The 22353-nt window shown below is 40.3% G+C and overlaps 1 protein-coding gene across 1 annotated transcript in view; it reads right to left on the bottom strand.

Annotated features, from left to right (window-relative positions):
• LOC110978059 (arf-GAP with GTPase, ANK repeat and PH domain-containing protein 1-like) overlaps positions 1-22353 on the bottom strand; it is a 71514-nt gene that overhangs the window by 17689 nt on the left and 31472 nt on the right. Inside the window, 4 exon segments of the mRNA XM_022232728.2 lie at positions 5402-5564; positions 5566-5630; positions 6145-6232; positions 7728-7786. Of these exon segments, the coding sequence (XP_022088420.2) occupies positions 5402-5564; positions 5566-5630; positions 6145-6232; positions 7728-7786 (375 nt within the window).

Here is a 22353-nt window from a genome sequence, read left to right as displayed (position 1 = left end):
TCAACTAAGACATCACTGTTGACTCTGTGTACTCTAGTACATCCCATTCTGTCGAGCCCCCATAGGATGAGGGTAAAGAGCTGATGAATTCTTCCTTTGCTCAATCTTCCCAAAATGCTTGAACACCTGGACACAAGCCACTGGGCTGTCAGAAAGTGAGGGTTAAGTTAAACTTGTTATTATGCAAAAGAAATACACAATAGGCAAAACTACACATAGAAAGCTTTCTATGAACACAACGTACACGTATATATGTACATGTATCTATGGCCAATGTCTTTGCGGTGAAGTCCAATTTTTACCGTGAATACATTATGGCATCAAACCTGCCCGGCATAAATTTACATGTATTTCACATTAACATCAGAACAGTAGATTTAGCATTGTGACCATTAACAATATCCATGGGGACATGTCTGTGTTTGTACACGTACATGTACAATGTAGGAGTATGCAGACATTCAAATAACGTAAAGCGAATGTAGCTATTTCCAGTACCTACCGGTACTCCCTTTCCAATGGCAAATACAGACATGTTATTCTAAATGGACATACATTTTAATGAACAACACACATACCCTACGGGTACCTTGACAACACAAAACTGTCATCGTCCCTAATTACATGTACATGTACTGGTGATTAGAAATGTCTTATCACTTGCAACAAGCATTTCCTATTTTAGCAGGTGAATATTAATGATGTACATGTACAGTATGTACAGGTACATATATGCATGTACATGTACATGCATGTAAATGCACATCCAGTGTTAATATACACACCGGTACATGTGTATCTGCAAAAAAAAAAAAAAAAAGAGTCACTTTTTTTTTCATTTTTATTTCATTTATTTTCTTTTAATTTTACATGGCACAAAATATGGAAATTCTACAATATTGTTCCCAGCCTTTTTCTTTTATTTTTAGGGCCAAACACATTTAATATTTTAGTTTTACGGGGGGAAGGGGGAATTGCACTTTTTCTACAGCATCACCCAGGGAAAAATTGTAATTCCCCTGTATTCTCAGGACTGGAACTGGGGCCAAATCTTTTTGATCACGGTGCCCAAGGGCTAAAATGCAATTTGCAGAGGGACTGATAGCAAAGGAATTAGTACACATTGAAAAAAAAAACACAGCCGGGAGCAAGACAGTAGGAAAAAAAAACACATCCAGGAAAATTCACCAGTCTTTTTTATACTACATGTAGACGTACGTATACTTGGCTTGCACTGTACATCAACCATGCACATCTATGTACATGTATATTATATCAACCGTATGTACATGACAACAAGGAGTCTATGTTGTGCATAATGCTCAGGGAAAATGTTATTCTTCCAGTGAACACTAAAGACAAATGCATGTAAATCTGCTTCAAATTCTGAATGAAAAGCCCATAAAGACAATACAAATAAGTGGGAGCATTTTACATACATGTGTATATACCCGGATGTGACGTGTTTGTTCTGCTTGCCAGTGTTTATTCTGCTGTTTTGATGTTGCACGTTTAGGGTTTTCATGCATTTTTTTTTCTATGGTAGTCTTCAAACAAATTGCCAGGGGTCCTTGAAGGTGAGGGTTAACTTACAGACACTAGAATACGGACAAAAACTTCAGGAAGAAAAGAAACCTATTATTCTCCAGAAGAGCAGTGGATTCTCTACAGGAGGAATGCAACATGCAGGTTGGGAAACCTATCGAAAGAACACTAATACATTCACCCATATACAAGGGAGGAAAAGACATGTGACACAACAGTGCAGAGCTTTGGAACCGGTATAGAAAATGATTACAGGGTGCTGGAAATTGTGTAGTTCTTTCTGACAGGATGATGGGGGTCTTTTTTGAAGCCTACATGTAGCCTCAATCGAGTGTGTGAATTTAAAGGGTTCCCACCTACTATATGTACATGCATTTCCATTCTCCAAAACAACATTTCAAATAAAAACAGAAATTTAAAAGCTGCTGTAAACTGCTTGCTAGCTACGACAACCTAAAATACAGATCAGAAAAGTAAGAGGGCCTGGTGTTTTGATCCCAGCAGAATCTCTTTAGCCTTTGGCTTTTGAATGATTCTGCTGGGGTTGAAATGTATAGTCCTCTTTAACTTTTCAAAAATTTCAAAATGAAATGTACCAAACAATTGTAAATCTATCCCCTTCTCCAATACCCAAATGTTTCCAAATTCTGTTCCCTGACATTTAATGGCATACCAATATTCAAAAAGTAAAATCAATTGGTTCAAGCCTTCTCTACTCCTAAATGTAAGATTTAGTCAAGAGCCCCCCTGCATCTATTCAATTCCATTCCCCAATGTGTTCCTTCCTCCACGCTCTCCCCTAATCTTCATCAGAGGCCTATACGCCCACATGTCACACTCACTTAATGAGGACCCGTCCAATGGGAGTGCGTTGAATTAGGCCCTGGATAATGACTGTCCTACACCATTAATCACCTGTACCTCCCTGACTTGACCTCTGGAGGGGAGAGTCGGCAGCCCCCACCACCAAGATGAAGGGAGACGCACACAGTACATACAGAGAGGCTAATGTCCCTGTCAAACAGCAGGCAATTTTCACATCACTGCTACTCCTGAATTTCACCCAACTGGAGTAATGCACGACCGACAGAAGCTCATGACAGCGGGAGGGTCCCTTATTACAAGTCATGACCCAGGGAATTGTTGGATTAAGATCTGTACCCTGCTGCCTCTGTGTGATTACTTTTGATAGATGTACAGGTACATGACCATGTACATACATGTATACAGATTATTCCACAAGTGATTCAGTTCAGCAAAGACTGGAAAGGCCAGAGATAGAGTTGGAGTTAAACAGCCTCACACTTCTTTGATCAAGAATTAATGGAGGTGTCTTGGCTGTCTCTCATCTTTCTTCACTATTCATTGCTAAGAAGATATGGAATAATCATTTTTCATCATGCTTGGATAGTGTGCACAATGACATACATGTACATGTACCCCTACATGTACACTGTACATGTGTCTACATGTATGAGTGTGTGCCACATTTAAGATGTCCCCCTTGAAAAGTTCCAATAAAGAATAATTTAAGGTTACAATAAAGAATAATGCAATAGGGTACATAACTTTCAAATTGTAATCAGTGAATTATCATCGAGGAATTAACATGTTTTTGCATTTTATATTGCAAATGAGAATCTTGTGTTTATTGTTCTGTGACTGAGCTATTTATTTTTTACAGGAACACTCTTATTGTTTAAACCATGTGATGAATGGGACTAAATTTAAGAACTCTGGTTATAATGTCATCCTTGCAGTAAATGATGGTCTTCCAGATCAGTAAAAAAGACAGAAGATGCAAAATGTTGCTGCAAATTCTCTCCAGCAACGTCCAGTATTTACCCATATACATGTAAGCCGTTTCAAAAATCACCATGAATGTAACATGCACTGATCGCATGTTGGAGTCTTGTCAACTCTCCACATCTCTTCACTTCTCTATGATTCATCATCCGCATAACTCCCACCACAACCACCCCCCTCCCCTTTTACATCGCGAGGGCTACAGCCGTGACAAACTCTAAGCACTACCAGCAATACTGCCATCATGTCTGCCACTTCTCCTTCTTCGACAGAGACAGTCCGAAGGCTACCGGTACAATGAATGAAACCCAAAAAAAAAAAACCTTCCCCATATTCCGTTGCTGTGTCACTGCAGAACCTCTGAGTCATATCTCAGGAAATTTGTTCCATGGAACAGCAAAAGAGGGAAGGCGGAGCATGAAGAAAACAGGAGGGAGTATACATGTACACGTATAATGCAGATGCAGATGTGCACTACTGGCAGGGTTAATATCTGCCTTACGATGCCTTTTGGACATAGCCTTCCACATTAGCTGTCGATTAACCTTTGCAAGTCATCGAACATCTCGCCTCTTTTTTTATATTAAGTAAGCACTGGCCAGGAGAGACGAAAAAATGCAGAGCAAAGGTCTATCAATAGGGAGATTAATCATACACCAAAGGGATGCCAAAAACATCCATTATTCATCTTCAAAGCTCTGATGTACCCTCTGATGTTTTTTCTTAGTAAATCCTTGCAACAGGCGCATCTGATAATTAATTTTTCAAGAGCCAGGGTTTTTTGAAAACCAGACCAAAAGGCATATGGGTTCAGGCACTCTTTTTTGGCCCCCTTTGCATGCATGCATGATGGGATTACCACGCAGGGTGGGAAATTAACAGTTGCCCTGTTGGTAGTAGCAACCACATGAGCAATACTAGTCAGGTAAACCAATAAAATACTGACAATATGTCAGCACAATATTACAAGATGCCAGGCCCAACGAAGAACTGCAGAATCTTATCCAAACAATAAATATTCAGAGATCTGGAAAAGGCCAGGCCCAACGAAGAACTGCAGTATCTTATCCAAACAATAAATGTAATTCAGAGATCTGGAAAAGGCCAGGCCCAACGAAGAACTGCAGAATCTTATTCAAACAATAAATATAATTCAGAGATCTGGAAAAAGCCAGGCCCAACGAAGAACTGCAGAATCTTATTCAAACAATAAATGTAATTCTGAGATCTGGAAAAGATATTTTTCAAGCCCATCCCTTTCTGCTAAACAATTGACAAGTTTCTCCCCATCATGATTTTAAGGCAAGCGGCAAATTAATTAGCTTTTTAGAAGTACATGCATGGCGGATGCCACAGAAGGACATTATTTGAAGTGTGTAAATTGAAGTAAATACAAATGACTTTACCCGAGCCTGCTCTTGTGTCTGCTCATATTTCTTAAAAATCCTGTCTCCAAAAGTGTCGATTTGGACAACCATACTAGACCAAATTTCAAATTCAGTCTTAGTGGATAGCTTCCCAAAGGACAAACCTGCTCATTTCTTTTTTGTCTCTGAACATTAATCTTTCAATTCTACACTCTGATGGGGTAACAGTTCACCCACAGGACCACTCTGTCTAGGCCTGTGCCAGGTATCTCCCTGTTATCAAAACCCAGTTCCATTTTTTGGAGCTGGGTACCCGTATCCCCCCCCCAAAAAATTCCACATATAACATGTATGCGAACTTAAACAGTGAAGGGCTGAAAAATCACTGTGCCACTGAAAAACCCGGTCCTGGGGTCATACACGTACCAGTAACTACAATTCAGAGACTGACAGAGCTATTTCTGTTACAAATTGCAGGTAACAATAAAAAGGTGCTGCTTTCTACGCACGAAAAAATGAGCTGTTTGGGGCAAATGGTCTGCTGGGATCACGCGCAATGACATTTGTTAAGTGTTCTTTATATTTTAAGGGTACCCAGGTATCTAGTATTGATATAATGGGTACCCAGTTCCAAAAATACCCACAAATGCACACCCCTAGCTCTGTCATAGCTGTACATGTACCTTGAGTGCCGACCAGTATCATGGGCAGGTCTGCCGTGTTTCTGTAGTGGGCAATCTTGGCGTAGAAGTTGTAGAGGAGCTGGAAGCTCATCTCGTCTTCCACGCTGAAGACCAGGATGACAGCATCCACCCAGGAGCAGAACTGGAGCTCTGGGGGTCCCCCCCTCCTCCCGAATTAGGAGGAGGTAGCTCCGGTCATCCACGATGATCTCTTTTTTGAAGCGGCCTCCTGTCATTGGAGGGATGAAAAACAGTGAGGGGAAAAAAGAAAAAGTGTCAGCTATGATTTAGAGATGTACATCGGTACCTTGTTTGTGTAGAGAACTCATTTGTAGGTAGACTACAGTACTTTATTACTCGTTATTTAGCCAACCGGAAAAGCTAAGTGCTAATATGATACTTGAGTGACAACGCATCCACACAAGCAAGGAGGAAGTTGTGGGTTCATATCTCACCCAAAAAAAGCCAGTTAAAAAAATTCTTTTGAAGGCTGGCTCTTGGAAAACTTACCATTTCTGGCTCTGTTAGATAAGGAAAGCATGTTGGCAAAGATCAACATGTAAACAGTTTACACTGTCTCCTGTTCAATACCACATTAAAATTGACTTACCAATCTCAGACTCCAATTTGCAGTCCCTGGAGGTCTTTTTGCCTCCTTTTATTTGGGTGGGGGGAGGGGAGGGGTTGGGGCTTGGGCACTAGCCTACCCTCCTGAAACTGTACGGGGTACCACTGGTACCTACCTTCCGGTGATTCTTCCTGCATGTAGGATCCCGTCAGGTATCTGTGAACCAGTGCTGACTTGCCACTGGTTAGGCTGCCTACCACACCCTGCAAGGCCAAACAGTGACAATGATATGATGTCACAACCGATGCAATTTCCTTTGAATACCGGGTCTTGCCAAGATCAGCAGAGAGGGGCTGCACTGTTATGTTGCTTACAATCAAGTGCGAGCGCATCTTACAGTAAAGTACCTGTAGGTTGACTGACTGCACCCTCTTTCTTGGCCAATCTATACGCATGTAGGCCCCTGAATAAGGGAGCACCCATGCCCAAATGACGCTGGAGTGCTTACAAAAATGAGCATTTTTGTTGCTTGAGGGGCGCCAAAACGCAGAGATTGAATCTAACACAGGAGGTGCATACATGTAGACATCAGCTTTTACCCTGATGTTTGAAGGCAGGTTCCAGCTGTTTGTCAAAACCTCAGCCACATGGGAAACATTTTAAAACTTGCAAAATTGCATTTTTCAGAAAGTGGCTGCAAAAATGTGCATTCGGCTAAAATTTTGACCATTACCCTGGGTGCCAGCGCATTAATGATTTTCAAAATACATGTACATCTATGTAAACACATTTTTTTCCAAACAAAAACAGATGGTGCTGTAGCTATATATAAACATGTATATGTATAACCCAAAATATTTACATGCATACTGTGATCAATAATCCACACAGCGGATTCCTTTTAAGGCTGAGTACATTTCATACAAAGGCCAGTGCTACTACATGTACCAAGTAGCTGATGCGCTTCACAGGCATGTACAGCACAGAATGCAATCAGAGCTTTGCACTCCCTGATGGATAACTTTACATATGTACATGTGTGCCCCAACCCAGAACATAAAAGCACTTTTTGTAACGATCCGTGTTGATAGATCTGACAGGAAATTGAACTGGCACAAAAAAAGTCATTTCATCTCATCTCCAACAGACAGCATGCCAGCTACTGGTTCAGCAAGCCTAATTTGAACTGCACATGGACTCCTCTCCTGTTGCCGTGACAACGCTCTCCAGTGACTCACTAGTGGTGACCTTGCACAGGAGGGAAGATGTGCCACCACTTCAGACTGTCCTCTCAGTTTCTTGACCATCCAAGGGAGGGGGGAGGTCTCATGTAAACCAATCAGCAATAATGAACACAAGGCAGACATTAGGGAGGACATAGGGTAATTAATGACAGGTGCATAACCACTGCCCCTGGGTGGAGGCTAGGAGGACAGTGGATGGACCGGTCAGGATTTAGTCTTCATCTTTCTTCAACATGTACAATTTCTGTGCAACATCTAGACCCTGCATGTACATGTATATGTAATGCATGCAACCGGTTTGACCCTAAACTCAATCTGACTTTTGGCTTGTGTCAGCGATTCTAAAAAGTCCATCACTGTATAGGAACTCACAGGCAAATTCCTTGACTTCAACTCCTTTGTAAAGTAACATCGCTGCCTTTGCCCTACGGAAACACTTGATGAGCTCTAACTTTCCACCAGCCTGCAAAATCTTCCCAAACCTCCAGCATCAGGAAACATGAGCACTACTCACCAACTTGAGTTCTGGCACTGTCCGGCTCAACGTCCATTCTTGACTGTTCACAAAGGAATCTGTAAGCAAATGAGGAAGAAACAAAGAAAACTTCACTTCAAATTTAGGACTTAATATTTGTAAGTACCCGGTATCTGACAGTGGCGCATGTTTAATATCAAGTCTACAAGTATATATTCAATCATATCTGACATTTCTAGACCACTGGTGTCTACACAAAGGAATGCCATCATGGGGCATACATGTATATTAATCCACACAAAGAATATCTGTGGACAGTTTTTCTTAAAAGTTCTCAATTTAAGGGGGGGCCCACAGTTGAAATGCAAGCTGTGTTTACACTGTCCTGCAATGGGAAGTGATGTGTTTACAAAATATGTCAGAGTGGTATACAACATGGGTGCAATTTAGGCTAACAGATTGTGCGTCAACATATACATGTACATGTATATCATCATTACAACTCAGTTCCTTTTATGGTGTGTCTTTGTAGAAGAAAAGGATGCACTAAGGGTTCAGAAACTGGAAGGCATGCCTTTTTGATAGCTGTTTACATAGCAAGTGGTCAGGAATGCATTTACTACATTTGCTACGTGCCATACCGGGTACCGGTACAATCGGACAATGGGCACGTCCATCATAACACATTGTACTTCTGGAAACAATATGGTAAACTAAAGTTTTCATCAAAATTCGTGTACATGAATATATTACACTGCAACTCTGAAAGAATATGTATCAACTTGAATATAGTTTACAACAGGTGATTGTCCTTAGTACGCGTAGATCTCACTGCCTCTTCTCGTTAATCCTGATGGTGCTGACTTTGCACCTGTGCGCAATTACAGGGTACACGTAATGTTTTGTACAGTATTGGATTACTCTTATCCAGCGATGCTCTAAGTGATGAGTGAAACAGATATCGATGCCATCTCATGTGTACAACTGCTCCAAGTGGTCAACATGCACAATACGGTACATTGCATGCAATGTGGAATCCAGGCGTATTTCATGAAAACAGTACACAAGTGTGCTGTACTGAAGAGTCTTCCTGCCGTGAAACTGGATACACGCACGCACGTACCCACCCCAGACTCATCACTGATTTCTCTGCTTGATTCCTGTCTCCTTAATAAGCCCTGAGTACGGCTCAGTGGATTTATCGGTCACACATTCTCATTACACAGAGGGTGTTGGGTAATGGGAACATATGGCAGTGATCAAGAACAAATCTGAATGGACATGCTAGAGTGCTGTGCAGTGTGGCTGGCAGTCCTTCGTGTATTTCCCAAGTGACACTGCTTGTGCATATATACATATGTACATGTAGGTAATTACATTATTCTTTTTAATTTATCACAGTGAGAGGAAAGAACGCAGGAAACTTCTTGAACACAAACATGTCCAACTGAGGAACTGAGAACCTCTGGCAATTACAGAGACTACAGGCAGACTGGTACAGTTGCCTTCACCATGGATACAAAACTGACACATAAATCTTAATACATGTGGTAAATTCCCATGGATCTGCACTGCTGCAGTTAATTTCTCAAAAAAGTAGTTTCCTCTCTACCAGCAAGGCAACGGACACAATTAGACAATCCGATTTTGGAAAATCATCAATGAATTATTAACAGATATTTGTTTCTGTCTATAAAGTAAAAAGTTTACTTCAAGTTTGATGAGTGTTTTCCAAAACCATGCCTCCCCCCCGAAAAAAATTACAAGATAGAAAAAAATAAGTTTTCATTTATTGAAAGTGGTGGAGAGAATGCCGATATATTCACCTTTTTAAAACCAGAATGTCTTCAATGGGCCTGTATGTACACTTACAGCGATAGAAAATCAACTTTTAAATTGTAAAAATTGAACAAAAAAGTTACAGCCATTACGCATAAAGTGCCTCATATAGTCTGTCGTGTCATTATTGCGAGACTTAAAAGAAGCTTTTGTGGACAACTGGACATACACATGTGCTATGCATGTAGATTTAATAAATCAGTGCACTGTAACCGTAGGGAAGAATTTCAGACCCCTCCTTTCAATCCCTTGCGTCAATATTTTTGTGGTGAACTTCAATGTTCAGAGTACAGCCAACATCACACTATGACATACACTGTACATGTACATGCACCAGGGCATGTGCTGCACATACATGTAAATGTACACTAAGCAAAGTCTTGTCCGACACCGTCTTTTCATGTTCACAATGCCTCATGTGTGCACAAACACACTGGCTCCATCATGCAGCACTAATATGATTTCTCCTTCTGGCAAACCAGGAGAAGGTAAAAAAAAAAACACACACAACAAAACCTGCAAGAAAGAGAGGGGAACCAACAACAAATCTTGACCTCATTTTCCAATGACTTTGCGATGTGTTTTGTTACTTCTTTTTAATGTAAGGGATTAATTATTGCCACAACTGAAATGAAGTGGAAACATTGCTTAGAGTTGTGGGAATGAGTCAGTATATGCTCAAATTGAGTAAGACAGGTTGTTCAATAAAATAAAAAGGGTGTGTGCACATTTTAAAAAAATGCACATCAATTATGTTGTAATGTACACATACATGTACATCAAAGAAAGACATTAGGCTTTTTGGGGGGAGGGGGCTTTTTGGCAGGGGGAAAATGCAAAATCACATATCTGGCGGAGAGGCAAATGTTCAGGTAAAGATTCTCCTGAAATCAGATCAAATTAAACGAAAAATCACAGCACTCTTTCGGACAGAGTGCTACATGTATTTTTTTTTTAATCAGCAACTATCTGAAATCATTATGGTAACCCCATATGGACTTCCACAGATTTTTCAAAAAAAGTAGCACTCTCGCTTCACATGAACCCTTTGAAATAAAATGAAGTTGGGCAAGTCCTTTTGAACACCAAAAAAGAAAAAAAATTACGCACATGTCTGTGTGCACAGTTCACCGCCTCTTCATTTCCCTTCTGTCGACACTGACCTAATTATTTTCCACGCACCAAGTGATCACTGTGCTTGCTAGTCACTACCATGGAGCCAATTTATCCTGTTGTGAATCCACCAGACAATTCTTCTCTGTTATCTTCTTTTTTTTTTAGACTGCGGGTTCTGATTTAATTAAACCACCTTCTGGCTGGCTGTCCCAGCAGTCGGGGCAGACGATGCAGATGTGTAGTTTCAGCCATGAAATAATGTTCTGGTGACTGCCGAAAAACTTTACAAGCTCGGTTCACACACCATCCCAATCATTTGATCAAACACGTGTGCACAAAGCACACATGTACGTCTGGCCAGTGTTCTGCTGAAATGAACTCAGTTGAAGGGTTGGAAAGAAAACGACCTCTACCTGGGATGAAATTTACATACATGTGTAGAGCTTCTCGATTCTGAGACATTATTTGAAAGCTGTTCCTGATCCCAAAACACAGCTAAAACTTCTGTGTACGATGCTGAATCACCTGCAAAGTACGGTACGGTATCAGTTCTGGTAGGCCCTAAATGTGCATTTGAACAAGAACAAATGTGACCTACTCTGTGAACATGAGTATTAGGTCGCCAAAGCCACTTTTGGAGTTTTCATTTGCATTGGGAAGAGCAAACTGAGCTTTTTGTTTTGATGTATCACTCAGTTTGGTATCCTGATGAAAGTGGATACTGTGGGTGACAAAGTTGCTCTGGCGACTTAAGACTCATTTTCACTTTTTTGTGGATCGCAAATGTGAAAGCAACCATCTGGTAAAGGTACCAGTAATGTGCATGAGCACCCGTATCTATTCCTTTGTAAACCCATCACTGTCAGTGCAATTGCTCGTATTGTTGTCCATAATAAAAGAGATTTTAAACAAAGACAGCTGCTCCAATGGAATGCACTGACTGCAAGGTCTCACCTACACGTCGATATATGTTATTGTATTTTTCACGTGGGTACCAGTACGTGCAAGTGTCCAAGGTTTGCTAAAACAGCACACTCTTTTAACTGCTTGTTTTTACAGTTTTCTTATTTAGTGACAGTTAATCATCAGTTCGGTTTATTATGGTGGAGGGATAAAACCTTTATGCAACTTTGTACAATCTATGCACTGCACTCTTTAAACACATGTTCCATCACTGCAAAGCACTGAATCACTTCCCTCAAAAAGGCGTTTTTCCCAAAGACGCCTTTCTTCCTATTTTTCTCTGCATCAGAAACAAAATGCCAAGTGCTCGACAGACACTGAACATATGGTGCGTTCTGTGAAACACTTGAGACACGCCGAGAGCACATGGCCTATGCGAGGCAAGTGTACACATGGTGCCCTCTTGACATGGACTGTGACTTAATGTTCAGCCCCAGTCGACTTGGACTCACGTTCAGGAAAATCAATCCATTACAGGAATGGGCATGCGGTCTGCCGTACAAGCATATGCTGAGAGTCTGGAATACACATGTGTACCACTACATGTAGTCAATCACCAATATACTGCTATGGTTCACGTTAGTAGGAGTTGACAGGACAAAAAATGCAAAGCCTAATGTAATGTAGAAATTGACATGTACACGTGCCATATACAAAATGCACAGACTACAAGCACATGAACATGTAAATTTATGTATTGGTAATTTCACTAATTATACACGTACATGTACATGTACATGTGCTTGGTTAGCACACTATGGCACCTTAATCTGTTCATGACTGCTAACTATTTATTTTGTTTTTTTGACTGACTTTTTCTTTTGATTTTAAATTTTAGCATGTTCCACGCACCTCAAATGCTAGAGACTTCAAAAATTACTGCTCATATTTCCCACAACACTCAATGTAGCATTAGATTTTTCCCAGAAATCTTTACTTGAAAATGAAACAAGGTCTAATGGGCTTCGTTTTGCCATTCCTTGAAGCACAAAAGTGAATCTGAAACACCAGCACACGCAATACGCTACCGTACTTCAAGAGAAATCGAAAGAAATCTACCGGTATGAGGTTTTTCCGAGAAAGCCTTTCAGGAAACACAGCAACTACGCGTACATGTATGTGCACACGTAGTTACCGGTAGGCATGTTGCTTTTACCCTTTCTTTCGAGGTACAGTGTACCGGTACCATACATGTACATGTAAGGTAATTTCATGAAATATCCTCTATCCTAAGTGCAATAGTGCACTTGAAGTTCAATTTCCTTGTTTCAGAGTGCAGGCACTTCTTACTCTGGCCACGGCACAGCTGAATACCCACGCGACACTGAATACAAAGCAAGCATCATCTTTTCTGGTCTTTATTTTCAAAAAAGTCACATTTCCTGCCTGACATTTAAGTCTAACCCCAAAGATAGTCCTATCCATCACTATGGCTGATCACTCATGTAGAAGGGCCTACACAGTACAGTCTGTAGACATACATGTACAATGTACATGTATACGTACATGTATACAGTCTGCTCTCTAACACTTTATCAAGGTCTTCTACCAAGCCTGGAATCCTGGCTACACTACCAGTGTTCTGATTAATAATAAATATGCAAGAGATAAAATAAAATAAACACTACATGTATTTATGCCCTATTGCTGGGCTTTATTCACTGAAAGTTCACATTTTAGGGAACTTGATAAAGTGATTATCTAGACCACGGAGGAAGGAAAATTCCTTCCTCCATGTCTAGACCTATCCAAATAATGGCTTCAAATTCCAGCATAGTCAATGCACTAATAACTAAAAACAACTCAGATTGGAACCAAGATTAAGTATCCTGTAATTTAATCCATACAATCAGGCAATGGAGTTACAACTCATTAAAAGAAATACTGCCCCCGGTTTCAACGTAAAGGAGACTGTGCAAAAACCCAAGCAATCAAAGAATTGCTTTAAAGGGAATTTAGTCTCTTTTCATTTGCATTTTGCATTTCAAACCAAACAATCAAAGGGCCCAATCCACGTAATTTATCAAGCCGCTGCAATTCCCGATTCCTGTTTGCAGTTCGGTTACCTTACAACCAGCAACTGTCTCATTCTCAGGGCTAAATTGCTGGGGATATTTACCAAGTGTGTAGTTCAAATATCACACATGTAGATGGAGATTGGTGACTCACTTATGCAGCAATATGATCCGAAACGAATGGGAAAAAAATATTGTGCTCATAGTACACTGTGAGATGATTCCTTCAAGTTTTTCAGGCATTCAGAATTTTATTGCCAAATTTGGAAATCGTCGACGGAGATATGAATGTCACAAAGAGCATTCTGTTTGTCAGGAATGGCAGCCTAAGCACACAATGCAAAGATGGTAGTAATGGGTATGTCTTCATGTAGTTGACCCTGTCAACCGGGCCGTCTGCAAGAGTGCAGAATGGTGACAATCTGGGCAATAAAGAGCAGAGAATTATGACAACGGCATTGCAGTTTTTGATCTCGGTGTCAAGGACTAGGGGCAAGGAAGGGCCAGAGTTTAAAAGGCATCCATTACTACCAGGCTTCTTTGCCTGCCGGAAAATGTACATGTACTTTCCTTCAGTTCATACCATAGATGCCAGGTGCATTAACATTGTATGTTCCCAGATTATCAGGGGAGAGTACGTGTACATTGTAAAGGGAAGCATGGAGGCTGCCCATTTATTATTATTATTTTTTTCAAAACGATCTAGGGCATGATTATCAGAATCAAATCAGAGAACACTGGTGAATTATATCCTGATTTTTACCCTTAGTGCTGTTTTGATGAAATGCTGGTGTACACATTCATGTACCGGTAAGTGGGCGTACAGGTAGATTTGCCTCAAGATATCGTTACGACTTTTCAAGACTTGAAAGTTGCCACTACACAGTGCATACCGGGTAACCATGTAGGGGTATATGTACATGTACATATGTAAATTGCTTGTAAAGGATTTCCAAATATTTCCCTTTTCCGGATCATGCGTCACACATACTTTTCATCTTCACGAAGCACTTTTCAAGAGTCTAATTTTTGCAACTTCAAAACTTCAGAAGTACATGTATTTGAAACATTATCCTACATATTTAAAAGCACCAGAATGAAACTTTAAAATGCTATGAATTTAATTTCGAGAGTAGCCACATACGCACATACATGAAAGGCGATACAGTACCCGTACATGTACACAATGTATACTAGCATTGTAACTCCTGTACATTTACAAGTGCATGTATCAAATAAACATGTACATGTACATGAATGTAGGCCTACGTGAATATTCAACTGAGGTTACATGAAAGAGAAAAACACAAAGCAAATTAACACAGCATTTCCAAAATTAAACCTAGCCAATCCCCTTCTCTCCAGTGACACAACGTCAGCATGCGGGATGACTCAGGCAGCGGTTCCAGCCCCAAAGGGCAACGTGATAGCATATTGACCAAGTGCTAGCAATCTGCAAGGATCTCTGATCTATCTAAACACATTCAAACCCAAGACTGAAGGGAATCAACCCTCGGTGAGGACGGCAAGTCCCATGCAGTATGAAGCAGCCAAGGGTTTGTCCACGGAAATGCAAATATTGTGATTTCCCAATGGTTTGATATCCAGTGGAGCATACAGGGAAACCAAGACAAAAAAGATGGAAGGATACTTCAGAAGCTTTCAAATCACACAATCTGCCCATTAAACGAGGGCAGTCAGAGCTAAAAAAAGAAGAAATCTCATGAACAGGAACTGAATACGTGTACATGTGAATACAACTAAAAGTGTAGGCCTACATGTTTTATGGGACAGATCAAGAAACTCATGTTGCATGTGGCAGAACACAAGAAGGGACTTATGAAAGGAATTTGGTCCTAATTTGGTGCATTTTCTGCCATTTTGTGCACGTACCAGTACAAGTACATGTAAAGTCGTACATTATCACAAAGCACAGGTGTACCCCATACTTCACTGGTAAACTTCAAATGCAACTGCTATGGGTGAAAGGATAACATTCCCTGAAAGAGAACGCAGGGTACCGTATATTTACACAGAAAATATGCAACTACAGGATATGGTTTTTAAAAGGGGGGACCTTCGGACTGTTTATATTGGAACTTTGCAAAAAATTACATGCTCATGATTCTGAAAGAAGCATTTTTCAGGATGAAAATGTAGATCTATATTACATAAGCCCATACAAAAAAGGTCACTCCATAGCACCATGCACAGTATCAGTGTCAAGGTTGTGGTGGTCAGGTCCTACCATTATCAATATTGCGTTTCTGAATAAATAAATAACCGCTAACCATAAATAATTACGCAGTAACTCAGCTGTCCAGGGTGTTAATTTGCCATGGACTGAATCACTGAACCATTTATGGCAGGTGGGCAGATGGCATTGATTACCATAGAGGAATGGTAGTCCAGCAAGAACTCGTCTAAATTTGCTTGAAATTTACGATTGTTGCATATAACGGTAGAAAACCCATTCTGAGGGTGGTGATAGCCAGTTACATGTACATGTACACTGTACCAGTAAGTACCAAACACCAGTCAAAATTCGTGTTTGAAACTAATCTTAAAACCAAACACTTCAAAACCAAAACTGATTACTGAATTAAGTCCAGAGAAAATTATGCAAATCCACGTTTCAGAAGTTCAATATACATGTATACAGGTACATGCATAGACATTCTAACCATACAGTAACAGGACTGTACCGGGGCTGTTAATTACCCAAATCTCATATAATAGGAAGGTAACAGTTCTGATCCCCCAAAAATCGATATTTCGACACGCCCATAGTCCCTACAGCTAAGGAACAAGTATACGTATACAAGTACCGTACAGACGTGATGTTTTTTGCTTCGTCCAATTTTACCGCAAATTTCATGCAGGGGAAGTTTTTTACATGTACAGCCATTTTACTACACTAGCAGTTGACCTCCAGAAAGTCATCTACCTGGTACATGTACATGTAAAACAAAACGTCAAACCTTTTTCCTTTTCTTTTTTCATTTTAATTTTTGATTCAGATTTTTAAAATCTATGCTCCATGTTCAGATTTGAAACAGGTGGAGGGCAATAGCAAACAGAGAAACCAACAATTCTGGGGAGAAAATCTTTCTTCTTTGTGGCTAAACTGCGAGAATAGGCAAATTGGGCTGTAAAGAGATGGTTAAAGAGCTCTTAAGACACGAGCCTTCACGACAATTCAACGTGGTCAATAACGAACAGAACTGGGAAGGTCTTTTCTATTTGCAGAGACACTGAATGTTGTGGCTGGCCTCTGACAAATCGTGCATAATATGCAGAAACTGCATATACGTGTACATGTACTCGGGCACAAAGGGCAGCTGAATGGTTATAAATTGCTGGTCAATGTGCCTGATGCTGACAGCTGCAGTAGGAGGAATGGGCAAGTCACAGAAAGTTGTGGCCAGATGTTGCTGTAAAAAGTGGCATTTGGATGTACCACAAATTCAGATATTTCACTCCCACTGGATTAATTTGTTGAGACAACAGAAAAAGAAGAGATTTTCATCAATTTCCTGTACCAGTGGAAACTTCAGTTCTCAGTTTAAATTTGGCAGAAGAGGACACTGGGTAAAACTACTGATTTTTTGCTTTTCATTCGACTTCTAAATTGTATTTTTAACAAGCATGACTCCTGCATGGATTTTTATTTCCAAACATTACAATAATATTCACCATTTATTTCTATTTGGTCAGTATTTTCGCTTCACACTTGGTCATGTCCACTTGGTCAAGTCTGTCAGTTTTTTATGGGATTTTAGTCAAGGCCAGCAAAATGCAAGAAATGGTTACAATGTACGAAGTGAAACTACTTAACATATTGTCAGATACTTAGAGTGTGATCACTACAAGTAATTTAATTTAGAGAGGACAATTGTTTTGCTTAGTTTGAATTAGAAACAATGGGAGTAACAATGATTAATAATTTGCCTGCATGATTTCCAACAGCCAATGTTACACTATGTGTTTTTAAAGCTCAGCTGTGCAGATGAACAGAGACAAAGACAAAATCTGTGGCAACTTGACTGTCATAGTAGTTCCTCATAATGTGGGTGTCTGGCAGTTAAAAGGAAGGAAGCACTTCAAGAGGAAGAATCACAATAGATATAAACTTAAAAGGAAACCACAAATTCTGAAAATTTGACAAGGGACTTCCCCCTCTGAAGACAAGAATAACACAAAATGCCTCATTTGACTATCATTTTAGGGAACAATCAGGCATTCAGTCCTGAACAGAACATCATTTTCAAGCAATCAGTGATTTAATTCACTCCAACCCCCCCAAAAAACCTAACATTAAACCAACAAAATAAAAGTTGTCATTTGCAGTGTTATAAAGATATAGTACTTGCTACATCTCCTGCACTGTACATGTACACGTATGCGGGGATTATTTTGCTCAATTAATATAGGCACACACTGTAACCTACAAGTATCTGTGTGCAGATGTAAATGAACATGTATGAAGAACATAACAAGTTCCAAGGAAAACTGGATGTCACCATTTGTCTCATGTTGACATGAGTACACTCTTAAGTGCCTGAACAGCAGGAGTACGAAATGGGGGTAAAGAAACAGTACATGTACATGTATACTCTCAACCAGGCCGGGGGTCCCGATATACATGTACTCTTGCATAGTATGTAGTTATTTCAAGAAAGGTACCAGTAAAGCTGTTCATATCGCGATGTGATCTGGGAGTAATGAGCACATAGCATTTTCCTGCACATCGAGAGTGGTGACAAAACACAACCCAGGTGTACAATGCACCGCAGCCACTATCAATGCGCTGCCCAAATTCTCACAGTCAAGTACACACTTTGTTTTGGGTTTTGAAAGTACCGGTATATGAACACTGGACTTTTTCTCTGCCTGGAACTGCTGGTTCTGTAAACGAAAGTGCTATGTGTTTTGAGATAAAATACTGTTGCATAAACAAAAAGTGCTCTGTAACTCAAAAATACTTTCTGAGAGACAAATTCAGCTTTATCTTGGAAATTCTATTTAGCCAAAAAAAAATCAATGCTTATCTGGCTATTACTTTACAGCATAGGGAACAAGGCTGCATATGGAACAAATACAATCTTTTCAAAAATTGAACACTGTGGGCAACTTTCAAAGATTTCTGCAACGGCATTTATGTCAACAGGTGCCTCAGGTTTTGTTGATATTAGGCAGGCACTCCAGAAGGTCAGCATGGTGTGCATGTACAAGGAGTACTACCCGACTATCAGTGGCTTTTTGATGACAATAATATGGCACTGTTATCTCAAACCAGTGCTGGCAAGTGGTAAGGTTTATCAGTTACATATAAGAGTTGAGAACCCATGCCAGCACTTGCACATTTGCTCTCCAACTGCTACAAATTTCTGTGCAGTGCCTGGAGGCAAGTTGGATCACAGGTTATTTGTCAGCCCAACCACTGGTTGATTTCGTCTGGTCCCCAAGATATCTATCATACACACCGGTAGGATACCAAGCAAAATCGAGCACAGGCTGGCCAGTGGTCGCTGATCCAACTTGGCCCCATTCTAACCCACATGATGCCTAACTAACACTTTGCATGATGTTTCAGTTTGTCTTTTTAATAAGGACTGGTTACACATGACGTACATGTAGGTACAGTGAGAATGCACTGTACTGCACATACAGTACATGTATAGACATGTGAAAAGAAAACAAAATCCAGACGTGCAGTGCTACATTAACATTTATGAAGGTACAGATCTTTACACCTGTACAATCAAAACTAATTTGGGGGACAAATTTTCAGAAATACTGAATAAATGGTGTCAGTATCTACCCCTATACCAGTACCTTTTTTATTTAACATGAATCAAAAATTCTAAAACCAAATGCTATTATCTGTATCTTAAAATGGGAGAAAAACATTCAAATTTTGCTTCAATAATGGCACAGTGCAATATGCACATGTATGTAATACACGGTGTAAAAAAGAATTTGAAAAATATTGAGCCTCAACCGCATCCACCAGAGCACAGAGTTAATTATTCAAAAAAATTCCTGGGGGAAATGCGACAGGCACAAACATGTTCCACACAACTGGGGCAGCACTAAGCAATTGCAACATGTGGTACAACTATCTATCAAGTTCAATGAGACAGTTTAATTCCTGAAATATGAACCCCAGTTGAGTAAGCCCCTGCAATGACAGGTGTCACAGTAACAAGGTCATTGTAAAGAAAGGTTGGCACAAAGCATAGAGTAACCTTGCTCTGTGCGTAAAGCAAACACATTCAACCACTGGATTCCAACCAGGCTTGGTCACTCTGTCCACCACAACACTGGAATACCACAGAGCTACACCTACACATACATGTAATGTACACCAATGCACTTTGTGGAGCGCCCACGTGATCTTTGTTGGTGACAAAATGGACACTCAAAACACTGAGCTCAAGTGACTGTGGCTTGTTCCCACAAAAGAGGGATTATTAGTTACTAGGTTAGTCAATCAATTCGGTGATTTTCCCTTTTCATGAAAGAAACCACTTTGAGAAAATTAGGGCTTCCTTTCAGAAGGCACACAAGACTCAAAAATATCTCGCAGAAAAAATCTTCAACGTAACGAAACTATTCCACAAAAGAGCCAGTGAAGCGAACCATTCAGTCTGTTTTTAGTTAAAACAAAATGACAGGATGCATCATAAATATCCTTTTCTACTGATGACCTCACGACAGACTGTCGTCAATTAAACCTTCTGTAAAATCAGTGAGCATGACAGAAGAAACATCAGCCATTAAATTCATCCATTCAAAACATAATCAAAAAGGAAGAAATAATTATTTAACAAAACAACTGCAAACTTGTGGGTTACTAGTAGCTTTTAAGTCAACTGAATTGAATTATTACAGAGTAGTCAGATCATGGAGGAAGGATACAGAAGGAGTTACAACTCTGGCACATCAAAGTGCTCGATGATCATCGCCGCCCGGTCAGACGAACAATAGTAAATATTCCAAAAATGCCTGATTACTGCCTGCAGCTTAGCCGGACAAGTGGGGCAAGTAACATTGTAACAATATTTGAGGTGGTTTCTCTGGAATTAAATACAACTTATCGCAGTGACAAGGAAACAGAAAGAAAAAATATCTAACATTAGACTTACATTTGTCGTTTGGAATATTTTTTTAAAGATTTTGATGCCCTTTTCCATTATCCATGCATATGTTTGTAATTTTATTTTGTCACTCCAAACATCAGTTTTCAAAATCTTTGTAGGAGTCTGGCTAAGACTGGCCAACAACATGTTGAATACCACAGGACAGTTAACTTCACGAAAAACAAAATGCGCTGTTTCATCACAGGGAGTGATCATGAGATCTCATAAGATACCTTTTAGTGTAAATTCCGTGATAAATATGATTCAAATAAAACTCAAAATCTTACAAACAGCTTGGCTATTTATTCCCGAAAGAAGTCCAGAAGAAAGCGTTTGATAAGGGCAACAACTGCACATGAACACTTGGGGTACACACTACACGGCCTAATGAAAGCAACTGTGCAAGCACTGAATTTGATGTTGTTGTCAGATCATATCAAGCACCAACGACGGCATGAATATTCAACTTCCTACCAGTATACTGCAGTACACAACATTTTAGGGATGTAGATTTTCATTGCAGCAATGATGGGGTACAAAGAGGGCTTATGGTTGCAAAACAGGTGGTGCGTAGCAAGCACGCGCTGCACTCCGGCTATGGACATACCGGGCATGCCAGAAAGTGGTAATTGGCCAGATGTTATAGCCTGGGCAGTTCAAACTCCTTCTGTGTCCTTCCTCCATGGTCAGATAAGGCACACCTGGTACAAGTAAGTGCTAAGATTTTTAACTGAAGAGTGGTGAACAGCAGACATGGTCCAACTACCGGTACACTACCAATACATGTTCTGGTACATGTGTGGTATGTAAAAAAAAAAACTAACATGTGTAAAAAACACATGTAAACTATGACTACTCTGTTCTTTCCTTAGGCATGTAATATTACACAAAACAAAATGTACAATTAAATATCCATGGTACATACACGTACATGTACGTGTATGTACATGTACATGTATGTGTACGTGTGCATTGAGAAAGTGTTGTGCATACAGAAGGCATTACACACCATCTGACAGCCATGACTAGATGCCTTACCGTAGTCAATCTCACTGTAGCATCTCGCCTTTCTTAGCTGCTTGTTCCTCTTCTTCCTGCGAAAGCTCATGGTAATGGAGGAAGGCCGATGCGGCATCCAGCCCAATAATAAAAAACTAATAATTATAAATCAAAATTGCACGACCAGCTATGAGCCGCTTAGCACAGGCGTTCCATTTGTGTCCGCTGATGCTCGGTTAACGTGATTAAAAAAAAACCCCTTTGGCAGTACACACACGCGGAGGGGACGTGAATGCCGGCCACGGCACGCTGTCCATTCAGAAATCGCCAGCAGGTGTCACTGGGGGAAACATGAATGGTATGAAATACATGGACTCGTGGTAGTGCCCTGTCACTCGGCAAGCACTGCACATGCTCAAGTGCCAATGAATATCTTGATCGTCCTCGTCGTCATCATCTGCGAGGCACTGAGGTACAGTGTGTAACACTCGAATCTCCAGAGGCTAATGGGGATTCATTCCCCAAGACCTCTCTGATTATGCCAATCTCACTATCCACACTGCGCACATACACACAGAGGCATCCATA

Source organism: Acanthaster planci, linkage group LG08 (genome assembly GCF_054643075.1).
Source record: "Acanthaster planci isolate LZ-2023a linkage group LG08, COTS_SCS, whole genome shotgun sequence".
NCBI lineage: Eukaryota > Metazoa > Echinodermata > Asteroidea > Valvatida > Acanthasteridae > Acanthaster > Acanthaster planci.
The sequence above is the reverse complement of the archived record's forward strand: the minus strand, read 5'-3'. Positions and strand labels throughout refer to the sequence as shown.